This window comes from Anopheles maculipalpis, chromosome 2RL (assembly GCF_943734695.1).
Source record: "Anopheles maculipalpis chromosome 2RL, idAnoMacuDA_375_x, whole genome shotgun sequence".
In the NCBI taxonomy this organism is placed as follows: domain Eukaryota; kingdom Metazoa; phylum Arthropoda; class Insecta; order Diptera; family Culicidae; genus Anopheles; species Anopheles maculipalpis.
Window position 1 is genome coordinate 10,070,488 of NC_064871.1, and position 15,968 is coordinate 10,086,455.

General features: G+C 41.2%; 2 protein-coding genes across 10 annotated transcripts in view; both read left to right on the forward strand.

Moving 5' to 3' along the window:
- Nucleotides 1-15,968, forward strand: part of LOC126559365 (AP-2 complex subunit sigma) — a 576,875-nt gene that overhangs the window by 445,355 nt on the left and 115,552 nt on the right. The window lies entirely within an intron of this gene.
- LOC126556989 (peripheral plasma membrane protein CASK) overlaps nucleotides 1-15,968 on the forward strand; it is a 210,257-nt gene that overhangs the window by 83,343 nt on the left and 110,946 nt on the right. The window contains exon 9 of one of the 8 annotated variants that reach the window (XM_050212601.1): nucleotides 14,559-14,626. The exons of the other annotated variants lie outside the window; for them this stretch is intronic. Within the exon in view, the coding sequence (XP_050068558.1) occupies nucleotides 14,559-14,626 (68 nt within the window). The remainder of the gene's footprint in view (nucleotides 1-14,558; nucleotides 14,627-15,968) is intronic. 8 annotated transcript variants of the gene reach the window in all.

Consider the following 15,968-nt stretch of genomic DNA (forward strand, 5'->3'; position numbering starts at 1 on the left):
GTAACTCGACAAGCCTTTGTAGTCTTCTGCTGGATGCAGGAAATTTATTTAAACCATGTATATTACACAGCTTTCGCCGAGCGTGTGCTGTAAGTGTCTGGCAAATATTTGACACAATTTCCTTACAGTGTGGGAAAGTTGTGTGTGTATACTGCACAAAATTGTAAAATATAAAAAAGTAATCATAAATTTTCTTCTTCGCATACCGTTTTCTTCTACAGAAACTTGCGCATGAGTAGATTAATTGCTTTTATGCGTATTACTCCCTGTGACAGTTCTTCATCTGGTTTTAAACTGGTTTCGAATGGCTCAAAATATGCAATGCAGGTGTTAGTTCCTACGTAGTTGAATGCTCAGGCCCTCACTACACGGGAACGGTTCGGATGCGGTTTGAACCGCGGTTTTGCCGTGTGAATACCGGCGTTGTTGTCGCCTGTACCACAGAGCCTCCCTAACATGAATGTTTATTAGCATACATTTAGACTTGTTGAGTCAACATAAGATGTAAAGTCATGCTGATGGATTAATTTAATTGTCTTCACTCACTCTGTCGCGCAATCTATTTCTCCATTGAAAGAGACATTTCATGAGAAACCAATAGCACGTGCTGTAGGTCGATAGTAGGAGAAGTCTATTTGACAGAGTTCATCGTTTGCTTATCATGCCTCGATAAGTCGTATGCTAGGCAATGTTCCCACAATAATGGACCCGAATTGTTTCTACCATTGTGATGTTTTTTTTTTCTCTCCCTTTTCTAAATGTTAACAGTGCCTAATCATTTGTCTCACCTTCCGCCTAATCGGTTAAGGCATCAAATAAACTTTTGATTGCAACGCTGGGGAGTCTCATGCGCAGCACGTGAAAGGTGTGTCGTCGTGTAGCATGCGTGCAGTAAAATCGTGCCCGTGATAACGTGACTAGACCATTGTGTGTGTGTGTATGCTGATGATAAGAAATCTGAATGGCAAAATGGTGTGATGCATCATGCTGTTTGTGCACACCGAGCATGTGACGAATGCGAGGATTTCAAGCATACTTTCAATTTTGATATGCTGATCGATTAGTAGATTAACTGAGCTAAAAATGGCCACCAACGCTCGGTCCCGCTCGGTCACCGAGTGCTTTTAGTGTGTTTGATTGATTATTATCTGTTTCGTTGGTATTTGAGTGATTCGCTTTGATCAACTGGTTCGTAATCTGCGAAGCGATTTTCTACCATTGCTGTTATATGCGGTTGGTATTACAACTCTCTGTACGTGTGTGAGGACTTACTTGCCGGGAAGAGGAGGCAGCACATCAAAATCCTTTCCTCGCACAAGAGTGATATATGCATGTAACGCTTTTGTAGTCTAATTGTGGCTCTCCGGTACACGGGAATTAGTTTGAAATTTTAATTACATTAATGCACGATGCGAGCACTGTGTGCGCTGGATGAAATCGGTGAATGACACTCGAAATAGCGACAGCGGCAGCTTTATTGCTGCTGCTGAGTCTATCAATATGACATGGCGCAATTTAATATTAAAAGCATATTAAGTGTGGTGCCTTTTCTGTGAAGTTAACTGTTTATTCAAAGCCGATTTGGAGAAATTTGAGTGCGTTTGTGCGCGATGCCCGTTAGCTCCGATTCCTTTGCTCGGAAAAATGTTCATCGTAGACTGGGATGTTATTTGGTTGCAGAAATGTAATGAAATTATTTGAAATATTGGGATTATAAAATGCGTTTCTCATACAAATGACATATTGTCTCGAATAATTTGCTTTACAAAACCAGCTTCAAAAAGTTAGCAAAACTAAACGACATGTATCGATGTGGCATAATGTTGCTGCTAGTTCTAGCCAGTCATGTAACAAATTCATCGTCCAGTCGATGACGCGCATTGCACTCCATTTTACGTGTCTTAATCGACAGTTTTCAGAAGGATATACTTTGTGCTGGGTAAATGTGTTCTGATCGTGGCTCTTGCCCACGATAAGCCTATAAATAGCAGTGACATATTCGTCGAATTTTGGATTTCTATTCGAATGGGTCAGTTAGATCGTGCCCCACGCTTGAAATAGTGTGGACGATGCGGCAAAGCATTCACGCCGTAGAATGTTTGGTAGAATGAATCCGTGCTAGGCAGATTGCATATATTCAGGCGCTCGAAGCGAACTTCACATTTCACCATAAAATGACTCCCGGCTGACTGTTCTATTGAAAATTGCTTCAATGCACTTGTTTGCACTCTGATACTGATGCTGGGGCTAGCGTTTAGTATCCACAGCACCAATATCAATTACACCGATCGATGGGCTGTTGGTTGGAGGGGGAGGAACTGGTTTTGGCACCGAATTGCAGCTGCATGTCACAGCAACCTGCCAGAATATTTCGGTCTAACCCGTCGGTGCTGGACTGAAAAATGTGTGGAATGCTTGGATGGATTTAGTGAGATTTGCCGCTAGTAGCGCTGCTTTGGAAATTACTGCAAATGGTAATGGTGAACAGAATAAGGTTAGATAGCGAATGCCTGTGGGAAAGATTCATCAACTGTCTTGCAGCGGATTACACAAAAAAAAAGCAAGACACTTTCTAGTATTTCATTTACAAAAACAGGAAAACTTGTTCTGTGAAGACCTGACTTTTGGTTTGATCAGTGACGGTGAAGTAATGTCAAAATGAAATCCCCTTAGCTTCCGTTAGGTTTACAAAGAACTGCATGAGATGAAGCAAAACTGTCAGCGCAAGAAACGGAACGAAGTGCAGGCAGAGAGATCTTTTGCCCACGTTTCGAGTAAGCTACCATTTTAACCAATACCTGCTCCCTTTATTTTAGGGATTTGTTTGCCTCATCCGGACGGTATCGATGTGTTCTCCCGGGGTCATTTGTGTAGCATTTTGAGATGCATCAATGCGCTCCATTCCGTTCCGATTTTGTCGCATTTCTTTTGTGCAAAAGGTACACAAAAATCAAGTTTGTTGCAGTCATTTGCATGTTCCCTACGGGATGAAGTCTTTCCGTAGTGGAGCAGCAGATTCTTCGTTGCATACTGTCGAAATGTTTTGCCGTCTATTTTGAATGCTGAAACAGATACTTTTGGTTTATTTGTGATGTTAGTTTTGGAATCTGACAGTGCTGGGTATGGAAAATGTTCCTTTCTTTATCAACTTTTGTTCTTCATCTATAATTGATACACATTTTTATGCTCAGGATATTTGTGAGAGGAATGTTCTCGTTCTTTTGGTATGACTTTTGTTGATTTTAATGCACTCTGTTTTCATAAAAAAATATTGTATGAAACAGTGTGTTTAATCTGTACAACAATTACAGCAATTACTTATTAAATTGTTTGATTTGTTGATAAATTAGTTCTTAATCCCCAAAAAGGAACAAAAGCAGTACAGGGTTTTCTGGTCACAATGTGCCAATGCCACCGTAATTGGTTTGTCACTTCAGCTATCAATTAGTATAAATTGTTTCTATTTCTGATGATTTGTTAAGGTTGACCTGCAAAACTTAACTGCAAAACCCGATCACCTAATTACACCATAATTACAAACCGCAACGTCAACTCAGCGTTTGTCAGAGATTTTGCTTGCCCCCCCCCCCTTCCCCCCCCCTCCCTTCGCACGTTTAGAATCCCGCAAAATTAAATGTTGTAATTACGATTGAACAAACTTTACTTTCCATGCATTGCTTTGTGAATGTTGTGTCAGTGTTGCGATATTCAGGTCATGGAAACATGTTTTTGTCCATCATCCGTGTTTTTTTTTATCGCTCCAGGAATAGCATTCTGCAACTCTCCCCGAGCCGTACTGTTGCCGCTCGTTTATCTATCATTTTTGCTTTATTAGTTTATTCCGCTTTTGTCCTTCGGCGCTCATCCAGGTCGTTTACTCTAATCATATGGATGCGCATTAAATGTGCATTGGAACAGGATATCATCTCCATTGCAAACGCGCCTGTCAACACACTAGCTGCGGGATGAGAATTGTTGCAAACCTTATCACGTTGGTAACGGTGGTGACCTCGCGCTTTAGTCCACTATTAATGTGCGATTCTCGGAGTGATGCGCCGCCTTTCGGTTGCTTTTTCAGAGTTGTGCGATTTTGATTAAATCGTGTTATGAAATATTAAACCATCATCATAAAACAACAGTCAACATTTGTCAAACCAAGCGGGACAGTGTGTAGTGGCAGTGCCAATGCGCTAATGTGCACGGTGCTGTCATCTTGCCAAACTTATTTGGAGCTTTTGTACTTGGCTTGCCATAAATCCATTTAACGAGTAGTGTGGACTAGGGTAAGAGAGATCGTGCGAATGGAAAACATTGAAAACACCCGGGGAAACGTGGTGTAGAAAGTAGTTAAATTAGAATCGACAAAATGGGTAGCGATATGTGCCGGTCAATTGGTGTTGCCATTGGTGTTGAACCTTTTTCGGGTAAAGCCGAGTAATTGGCGGTGCGTGTACTGTACAGCGTCAGATCGTGAACATGAAACGTTAGCAATAAGTTATATTGTTGCTGACGACTCGACACCACCACCCTACCTATAATCTGCCATTGCGCTTCAAAGCACTGAAATTCGTTTGAAAATTACACACAAAAAAGCTTGGGTGGTTACGTTTGGTGATGTTTTGCCAGTGGGTTTTTGTTACAAAGTGCTATGAGTTGGCAATTCATCAGCTTGCGATCGAGGTTTGGAAATTGTTACGTTGTTTGTTGCGGTCTTTTTTCAACTCTTTTAGTAAAATGTAATTTGTTCGAGTATTTTAACAGCTATTTGTAAGATTAAACTAAAAAAAATGAAATAATTACACATTGGAACGGGTTGATATATTTTCGGGTGGCATTGTCTTTGGGTTTTTAGGTAATCTAGAACAATTCGTTGTACCGAAACTCATTTGTTACAGTGTTTTACAGTTATCATTGCTTTATAGAAAGAAATTGATTACCTTTTCAATCAGATTGGGTTGTTTTTCACACTTGATTTTCAGAGAACGTCTTCAGGCCCTTTTAACATTGCCTTCAGATTGCGTTAAGAACGTAATTTTGGTAAAAAAAATATGACAGGACACAAAAAAATCATTTGCTGTCTTATTCTTATCATAGCATAAAATTCTCACAATTGAATGTACAGTCATAATCAATAATAAATAACAAAATATTTTGATTGTGGAATTTAATTTAAAAAAATCAGTCTAGAATGCCGCATTAAGACTGTCTTAAGATCGCTTTAAGACTTCATTACGACTGCCTTAGGAAAGTGTTAAGGCCGTCTTAAGATCCACATAAAACCGTTTTAAGATTGCCTTGAGACCACGTTAAGATCGCGTTAAGGCTGCCTTAAGATCGCATTAACCTTCCCGGTGCATCCGTGAAGTGGTGAGATTCGATCCTAAGAATTTGAATAATAATTTTCGACTCTCCAATGCTATTCGTTTTTGGAAAAACACTATTTTTTGTGATACACAGCAATTGACAACCAGATTTTGATCATCAACTGATTTTGGTTGAGTAATAATAATTTGTTTTTTTTGCGCCAAAATATAAATATATACTGTGCTTTTTTTAAACAACTCTGCATAATACTATCATTTATCGATATGCTTAGGAAGCCTGAGGACGTCGCTTAAGTGTTGACATCTGTGTCAGTTCCAGCGGAGGAATCGGTTTCCTCCAATTCCTTTTCAATTGTCAAACAGCGCACCAGCTGTGGCTAGTTTTAGAGAACAAAACATCTTAAAGTTCTAATCTGAAGAAAAAAAACCCTTTAAAACTCATGCTTGGTCCGAGCGTGACTTCTATTAGTTTGGAGTGCGATTTGTGCTTCAATAACGCCGTCGCCTGAAATTTGCAACCCATTCTTGCGCTGTTTCTAGTTTATGGAAGCCGCCCATCATCTTCCACCTGAAACGTTATGAAAGCATTAACTTTATTGAACAAATCATCTTACACTTTAATAACAGCTCCCATTTCCCGGTGTGTTCGAAAATTCAGATTCAAAGGACCTGTTCCGGGAGGTGCTATTGCTTTACGATCGAAACAAATTAAAAATTCAAATTTCAATAAAAACTTTGCCCAACCAGCTTCGAATTTCAACCAACAGTTACGGTGGCGTAGCAATTTGAAGCAACGTGTCCCGGTGTGTAACAAAACACCGGTCCTTGGTTGGTTGGTCGGGTAGAAAATCCGACGAGAAGGAGAGGTGGAAAATTATTTATCCACGAAACGAAACCGGTGCCCAACGTTCCCGAACCAATTTTCTGTCCATTAAACTGACGAACCAGTCTGACGAAGCACCGGGAGACTGGTCTCACTGAAAATGGGGGAGGGGGGGTCATTAATCGGTGCGCTGGGTGGGTTGACAGTTTTCAGCCGAAACACGGGTGCGATGGTGTTCCATAAATGCTAACTAACAGGTAATATTTTGCGTTTAAATTAGCGCAAAACCCCGTTGCTTTGCTGCCCAAAAAAGCACAACGCGCGCCACCCATGTAGGTCGGTCAAAGTTTAATCAATTTTCTTATCGAATGGTGTGCTTAGCAGTATGTGCCTTGACGGGGGGGGGGGGGGGGGGAGGGGGGGTTGATAAAGTGATGTCGATTGGGGGAAGAGTTGGACTCGGCCTCGGGTTGTTCGAGCGCGTGGCTGATGTTTGAGGCTTTGAACCGTTCAACGAAATGGCTTATGATAATCATCCACCATTAGCTTTAATTAGTTGACAAACAGTTAAAGTTAATTCCGGCTGTTTATGCTTCATCTTGAAAGGAGCCATCAGTTGGCCGACCGGCCGGCTGAGTTATCCTTTGAGCAGTAGTATCAGGTAGCAGCCGTAGGTGAGGAACTGTTGTACTGCTTCGAGTGATTGGGGAGGCTTTTTTTTCACTTATCCGTGAAAAACGTCCTTACCTTCCTGTTGAATGTTCTATCCGATCGAACGCATACGCGCCGCAAAGCGAAGCGTTTGGAAGCGCAAGAACCTTGGACGTAATATTTTTTTTTTTCACCCAAAACCGAATGATACTTAAAATCATCCCATTGCCCGTAAACGCGACTTCACCCGGCATTGGGGAAGAACACTTTCACTTTTATACAACACCGCGAGTATTCATCCCTTATCGCAAGATGTGGCGTAAAGAGAAAATTGATGATAATCTACTTTTGCAGTGAAGGGTGGATTTTAAGTCGCCGTGCGGGTTGAAACTCTTCGTGTCATGGTCGCGCTGAACGGTGCGCCCCCAAAAACCCTGACATGGTGGATGGTTTGGATGTGGGGCTCGACTACAACAACAGCAAAAAAAAAGGGTCGCATGCTATCGAATGCCAGCCAGAGAGCCTCTTCACGAACAGTTGGGCTGAAGACGTTGGGCTGTGCTGGCTTTCGCTCCTGTGTTATCATCCGGGATAAGTGGAATTGGTTGGTGTAAGTTTTAAGTGGCTCGTTTGCGAACGAAATTTTCATACAGAGGTGCGTGGGTGTGTGTGTGCGCCTTGGGAAGAGAGAGCGAGAGAGATAGAGCCAGGTAAGGGAAAGTGAGTACGATGCACTCGTAAAGGAGATTTCATTAAGGGATAAGCTCTCACTGCGTAGAGTTTGGTTGGTGGGACGTATAGAAGTAATACCAAAGTAACTGTTACCGTAGAGTACTGTCCCCGAACGGTGGGAGGCAGTGGGTCACGGGGTATTGTTATGTGTTGGAGAATTGATATCGATAGTCATTGTAATTAATTTACTCTCCCCATGTAGCTTATGTTGTTGCAAAGGTATTTGTGTGCTGGTGGATTATAATTTGCCACCTCCCTCCCCCTGCCTTCGTGTGGGTTGGCGATATCTTTGACCGGTGGGAAAAAACACTTTGTTAGGGGTTAGAAAAACATCAGTAAAAATAATCCTTTATGCATTGAAAAGGTGATGTCGATTGAAAGAAAATGGTCGGGTTCTATTGCAGTGAGGTTAGAAGGGAACCTTACATATGCTCGGAACTTGTGTAGTGTGGGTGATTGTAAAACACTCAAGTCTCAGTCGTAGATAGAGATAACAGTTTGTGAAGCTATTTTAACAGGTAGGTAGATAAGTCTTTTCACTCTTCTGACATAAAGATGGTGCCAATAAAAATTTAGTCCATATAATTTGAGGTTAGTTTCAACCTTCAAAAGCTATCTGTTTGAATTTTACTGATGTCAGGTTACTAGTTTTTGAAGATCAAGTCATGGATTTTATGGGACTCTTCTGTATCTAGATCTTTAGACGATACACATGTACTTATCAGGCGCTACAACCGCTTTGTGGGCTATGACTGTTGCAGGCATAATCGATACCGCATACGGTCTGGCACCATCGTCTGTCAATATTTTTGACAGACGATACAATATTACCTTCCAAGAAATTGTTTTATGAGCTTGGTCATCGCGATACCATTCTCATTGTCATACTCTCTCGACAATGCTCACTGGAAAGAAATTCGATCCCAATGAAGATGTAATTGTTAGAACTGAGGATTATTTTGAGGCTTTATTCAAATCGTAGTTCCAAATTGGCCTCGTATAAATATGTTTTAAGTAATAATACAGTCGGGTCAACTCACATACACAAAATGAAATATTTGTTTTCAATCTCTCATGTGTTTTAAATTAATTAAACATACTTTAGCACTTTGACAGATGTCTAATACCAACGGAAACACAAAGCAAAAGTTGGCAGTTGATCAATTTATAATTTTGACTCTAATAACATTTACCTGGCTTTTGTTTCTATGGAGTTGCCACCGTTGTATCGCACCTTCTAGACAACCGATCCGTTTTCTGGTGGTAGTGCAAGCTTTTCATACAACAAACCATTCATTGCTATAGGTGATGAAAAAGCATACACACAACTCCTAACCGCAAAACTAGTACAATGTTAGCACCTGTCGAGTAAAACCCTCGGCTACAATACCAGCGTTCAACTGTCAACAGGTGCAACTGTCAGTTTTACATTCACTCCCTTTGTCCCAGACCGGAACGGGGAACGGGGGGTGCAGAAAGTGTCATCGATTTAGGGAGGTGTATCTAATTTCCTTTTCACATGTATCTGTCATGCAACTGGGTTGCGATACATGTGTATGTGTGTGCTACTGGTACGTGTTTGCTATGGGCGAAGGTCCAAAGCAGCTATCGTGCTTTGGATGTTGGAGTTGCAATATCTCCATTCGTGCATCCAAGCACAACCATGTGTTTATTTATGATTTAAATAAATGCAATGATGAGTCTACCGATTGCACGTACTGGTTTCGATTGAGAAGAATCAGAGGAGGACACGATTAGCTAAGAATCGGATCGGCAAAGAGTCATCCGGAGAAGTTGGCAAACATGTTTGATATTGCATAATGAATATGTTAACAGATGTAAAATCGACTGCAATAACAGTTGATCAAAATACGGTATAATTTTCACGGTACGATTGCCCGTGCCCGTATCTTTCTGATTGCTGTTTTTTGTCACAACGATTCATGCTTGAATGAAAGCATAAGTTATGCTTTTTTCTTTGCAAACTTTAACTATGTGACTGCTTCGAAAGTATGTGTGGTTCCTTTCCTATGGTTAGAGAGGGGGGGTTTTTTATTTAGATTTTCTTCTATTTTCTCTAGCCAGGTATCTGAGCTATTCCGAGCTATCAGTACGATGAACTATCACAAACGGTAACGGTTTGACCTCGGACAGGACAGGAAAAATATGCCAATTTCTATGTGAAACGGTAAACCGTGAGAGTAGCTTGACTAGATGGGAGGCCAATAGACAGCAAACCACACCACCACATCGATTGCATGGCCAGCAGTGTGGTGCTGTCCGTTGGGTGGTGTGTCGTTTGCTTCATCTGGACAGAAGATGAAACCCCCGTACGGACTAATGCTACGAAGTGGTGACGATTTTCGATGGAATAGCCTTTTTCCAGCTGAGCATGCACTGCTGCAAAACACGTTTGCTCGGATGAACTTTATTTCGCACCCGAAGCAAAGACGTAGCCGGGCAGGCAGTGCGGCAAAACGGGGTACACTGGGTACGGGATGCATAATTTTATTGTGGATTTCGTGGTGTACCGGTTCGGTGTTGGAAGAAAATAATAAGATGTTTTGGGACGGGAACGCTCGGATGGAACGCTCAAAGGTGTTGATGATGGTGTGACGATGATGATGAAATAACAGTGAAATGGGGTTACATTTGAATATTGTTCCTTTTCTCGGTAAATTGGTAGCGATGAGCAAGATGAAGCTACGCTCCAGCGCATCAGCACTCGATTCGGTTAAAGTCGCACCGAAAAAGTCAAGTTGCATTCATTAAAGTATCATGCTTTACAGTGCCTCACAGTGCAGTTTGTAAAATTGACGAAAAAGTTGTGAAATTCTTCCGTAAAACTATAAACACTTCGGTAAGAATATGTGGCGGCAACACAGAAATCAAAGACTAGATTAGTATTTGGAAAGTTTTCCCGGATTACCTTGGTGCTCGTCACACCCCAATGCCTCGTTGCTGCGACGGGCGCATACTCAGCCCAAAACACTCGTCACGATGACAACCGCTCCGTGTGGTTTTCGGCATTCGCTCTTAAGCTCGTTACTATGTGCACGGATATGTATGCAAACAATTTCTTGCGTTTCGTATCATGTCACATCAGCATATTCCTGCTGAGGGAAAGTTTTCCTGCCATGGATGGATTCAGGACGAAAAGTGGCAGATTAAAAAGTAAGTACGCGGAACAGCCGCACGGCAATAGTTGTTGAATGGCAACCTCAGACGTACGGGTTAAACTTTGTGATGTGAAATTAAATATGAAATTAGTTATGCCAGAACACATGCCAGTATAGTGTGTGGCGCAGGGCGCAGTAAGCATCTTGATCGTGTGGCGTTTGAGCTTTCCCTTTTGCTTGACATTTAGGGAAGGAGCATGGTGCGGTCGAATGGTGCTGATGACGTACCGGTCACATCTGTTGGGTGGTATTGCTTTCCGATTTTGTAATTATATGTGTCCCGTTCTGGAGGGGTTGATGCTTTCTTTTTTATTTTTAAGATTGAGTTGATGCAGAAACGGAAACAATGTTGAACTGAGATACATTATTCAGCATCCTGTTGAAAGGAAAAAGTTGCTCTGTGTTAGGAAATGGTTGAGGTCTGCGTATTCGTTCTGCCTAGTTACAGTAATTTTCCATGAAAAAGATCATGGAGAATGGTTAATTAAAAGTAGTAATAGTTTTCTCGTTGAGATGTTTATGTTAATTATATTATGCGTAGTTTTCAGTGGAGCATTGGCTGGGTATGGACATGATTATTAGACCATAATTTCATTTTTGCACCTTTTGATGCAACAGGAGGAAACATTTGCAAAAGAACAAAACCACCATAAACCGACTTACGTTTATTTAGAGCTTCGTGTTGCCGCCCAACACCGATGTTTGGTTCATATTGCTGGGGTCAGCTGGCTGGCACCGTCACGCTGGAAGCATTGATGGATGTGCAATTGCACCAAATGTGTTTTGCTTCGCTTGAGTCTATACTAGCCGCCTTCGCAACAGCGTACATCGGTACTAACGAGATGCATTGATTTATTATGCACAGCAGTTCATTATTAATGGAAAGCCGCAAGTAAATTGGCAAAATTTCATGATTAATATTTGAGCTGCTTTGAGACGGCAACGAGGTGGTTACAGTTGCTACCATTTTGAATTTCAGTTAACTAACTAACTAAAGAGAAGAGTGTGGACTGAGTAGTGAGAGGGGGCCTTATGGGCAGGAGTTAGTTCACTTCATTGATCATAGAGTGTAGTACGTATGTATGCATTTTCACCAGCAGTGTATGTATGGAATGATTCTAAAGTAGTAATTTCATTTCTTGAACAGCAGACCAATTGGTTCGATGGGTTTTTGGTTTATGGACTAACTGGAACTGGAACATGAGTGGCGAATGAACTGGAAAGCTCCTAATACAAACGAGGATACAAAAAGCCAAATTTTGCTGGGGGAATTTCAAGGAAAAATATCTGCTTAGTGTTCATTTCTATGTATTTGTAGTTTTCTATTCCTGCCGATAGCAAGCCACAGAATGATGTTTGATTTTATATTAGTCAGTTGGACTGGTTACAGGGGTGCGCAACGTAACTCCGACTATGCTACAAAACTTCGTGGTTTATCTTTACACCAGGGTGTACGCTTTTCCGGGATGCATATTCATATTCAAATTTGACTGGCTAATAATTTGAGAGTTGAGGCATTCCAGGCAAAGTGGCAAGCGTTTTTGTTGGGAATCGTTCCGCGAAGATACTGATCGATGGTCGAAAAGATGTAAAATGCTGATTTCAACTTGACTCCTCTGTAGTGTATCGATCTCGATGGTTGCGGTGAAAATCTTCGCAAAGATCGTCCACGTACGCGTCCTAAAGGCGGTGAGGATTTGAAGGCATTCCTTCCGAAAGAATGAGAGCGAACAGTTGACGCAGCTGTGATGGTATTCAAAATGAACATCTCCCAAAGGTGATCCGCCTTCCAACGTTGTCATAAAAGTAGTTGAATACTGAGTCTGTACTGGACAGTGGACAGCACTTCGTTGGTGTTAGTCCTCCCAGGAACATATAAGACTGTAAAGTTAGTCATCGTAGAAGCAATACATCTTCTATACCTATACTCGGCTTGACGTTTGCGGCGCAATCGTTACATTTTTTCGACGGGCGTCTCTTCAGATAAGGCCACTGTATCTTGATCACCTGTAACCGTTTGTGGCTCTCGACGCTTTTTTCAATCATTTTATAGCAGTAATAATCGCAACCGTATTTTTTTAAAACTTTTTTGCAATCATAAAAACCAGCGCAATGACCGCTACATAATTAATCTGAAAGGCTTGTAATATTGATGTGTGATTTTGGAGAACCATTTTAGATATCATGAATACGGAGAAACTGCACATTCCAGTAAAGTTTTCTATTGTCTACGGCGTCATCCTTTTCCATAAAATTTGTAAGGAGAAAAAACTTTAAACTAGGGGTAAGGTCTACTTAAGTTTACGACGTAGTACTTTCCCATTCAATTTTACATCCAAGTAGGGGTCAAAACAACGCTCTACTCTTTGTAAACATTTGTATAGCGATTCAGCTGCAAAACATCGAAACCCACTACTTCAAATGATCAGTGGTCCTCTTTTCTGTGTTCAACGTGCAGTATTTACTGAGAACATACAAGAAAAGCTATATCACAATTCAAATGTTTTGCATTAGATTTATTTGCAATGCTTAGTACCCAACAATGCAAAATGTAGTATGAAATTTATTTTAAGCGTAGCTACCTGCTATAATACTTGGATTAAACGAAGAAAGGCAAATCAAGGAAAACTAAACGGTTCCATTGAACATGAGGAGCCACACTGAAGGAGAATTAAATTGATATCCACAAAAAAAAGCGGACGAGCAAAACATTGGACAGTATCGAACTAAAAACACAAACACTTGAAAAGTGCGGAGTGTGGGAGCGTGCCAAGAAGCGTTCCATTTCAAAATCATCCTAATCGAGAAAAATGCAAGCAAGTGGGCAGTAGTGGTAACAGTCAATAGTCCGTTGCTTGACTCAACGCACAAGTGAATTCGAACGAACATCGTTGTTGTGCGATGGAGGGATTTTCGTTTTGTTCAAGCGTCTCCTGAGCCACTGGTGAAGTTTTGCGTGCGTTTCGCTCTGGGTTGGGGTGGGATAGTTGCAAAGATGGAATCCAATTTTTCTCTCTCGTTTCTATTTGTTTTCTTCTTAGCTTGCTACTAGTATTGCGACTTTGGGAAGGCAAATCGAAGAAGCTTTATCTAGCTGAACAAGGTCGTTCTTTTTTTTTTCGCTTCTGTTCCTTCCTTTTTCGCTCGTCGGTTGCCCAGATCGTGTTCCTAGATGCGGGTTTGGCTATACACGCTTTTGTCCGTTTTACATTGTTACAATAATAAATCTCGCTCGTTCGAGAGGAAGCAGATGGATTGCAACGCTCACCACTGGGAACAACAATTTGAAGCAATAAAATTGAAGAACCCGGATCCATCACTGTGCTTGAGCAGCTTGTCGAACCGAGATTTGACCGGTATTTCCTTTTTTTTCTGCTGGGAAGCTACATGGCTAGCTAGCCCGCACGAACTGAGATTATGGATGCCCGGATGCACTAGAATTGATGGTTGTAGTTGGTTATGTTGAAATGGTTTAGAAGCTGTTTTCTTTCAACGTATTATTAGAATGAGATCAAATCCTGGAGTTGGAACCTTGAACGTCCTGTTGAAGGAATGTTCACTGTGCAAAGACGTGCCATTCAAATCAGCAACGCCAAGCGCCGACATCTTCAGTCACAAAAACGGCACATAAGGCATGTGAAAGCAACTTGCTGCGCTCTTCTTGATAAAACTGACAACAAGCGGACAGCTGCATTGGTGTTTTAAAATTGATCTTACTCGTAATATCACTGTACATCTTCGCTCAAGCCTTTGCTGTGCATTGCACTCGTATCGTTTTAATAATGTAGACAATAATCCTTTATGTCATTTGCTTTATGTATGTCCCTTTTATCTTCTTCTCAATTGCAGGTAAGAGTACGCAAACTCCAGACATGGACATGAATCTTGAAACAGATCTCAGACATCTCTGCAGCCAGGTATTTATTTCCTCGAAAGATGATTCTCATTCTGATGTTTATTTTTTTATCAAAACTATTTTTTTCGGATTGTTCTTTTGCATTCTCACATCTGCAACCGTTTTTGGGGAAGAAAAGCCTTTTGAGAGGCTTTTTTCGGTACAAGTACATAGGGCTTTACTACTTCTGTTCCAAATGAAGAGAATTATTGTTGTTGTTCCTGTGTTTATTTCGCAATTCAACACATCATTCTGGTGTAGCTGTAGTACCTGCCGGAACAGTTTTAGCATCTCTCAGTATTGTCTAATTAAATATCTGAACTAAGCAGTGGACGCTCTGCCACATAACACACAAGTGGCTTTCATTTAGGGAATGCTGCAAAAGGTAGCACCAGTAGCAGCCCTTAAGTAATGCTATATGGCTCATTTGAAGGAGCATTCTTTCGTTTTGTTCTCGGAAATACTAGTCAGCCATTTGTCCCAGGGGGTGGCAAAAAAAAGGCGTTCGTTCTCAGATTGGCCCACTTCAAACTTGTACCCTTGGTCGTGTTAGCGTTGGTGCTGTTGTTATTCGTACGAGTTGGGTTGTGCTGGACACCATCCAGAACTGTTGGTCGTCTGCTGCTGCTGCTGCTGCTGACATGGATAGACCGTTCTCTAGAGCATGCAGTTGCAATTTGCCTAAAGGCTAGCTAAAAACCGCGCTTAATGCGTCAGTTTTACGACGAATTGTCTGAATGGGACATAAACACATGTTTATGAGCGGGAGCATACACATTCCCTCGCGCGGATGTAGTTTATGTGGTGTGTGATGTGTTGAATGAGGGTGCTAGGTTGCATTATGTGGCAAGTTTGTATTTCAGTTGGCAGCTTGTTTTGGAGCACTTTTTGTTGGTTTTGGTTAAATGAAAAGATGAATAAATTATACATGTTATTGTTTGATTGTGGATGCAAACGTTTCGTTGTATCCTTAAATTTCTTAAAGTGTTTGTTCAAATTTGATTAACAAATCATAAAAGAGAGTAAAAGAACAGAATGTTGTTGTTTTGCGAAATTATTGCCAACAAAAAAATAGAGAAAAATGAATAACCTCAACGAATAATTGTCGAAAATGTCGCAAAATTGTGCAATTAACATTCTTCAACAACATACCAACGTGAGATGTGTCATTGACAAACCTCATGCTACCGATGAACATACAAGAAGCATACAAACAGCTAGTGCCACACGCCATTTCTGTAATTAATCTAATAACCTCAATTACTAAATTTTGTACTTGCCCGTTCTGCGAACGCCCTTGGGTCGGAAGCTCTGGTTGTGGAGATGGGTGTCGGATTAAAGATATGTACAAACAACATTTTAAA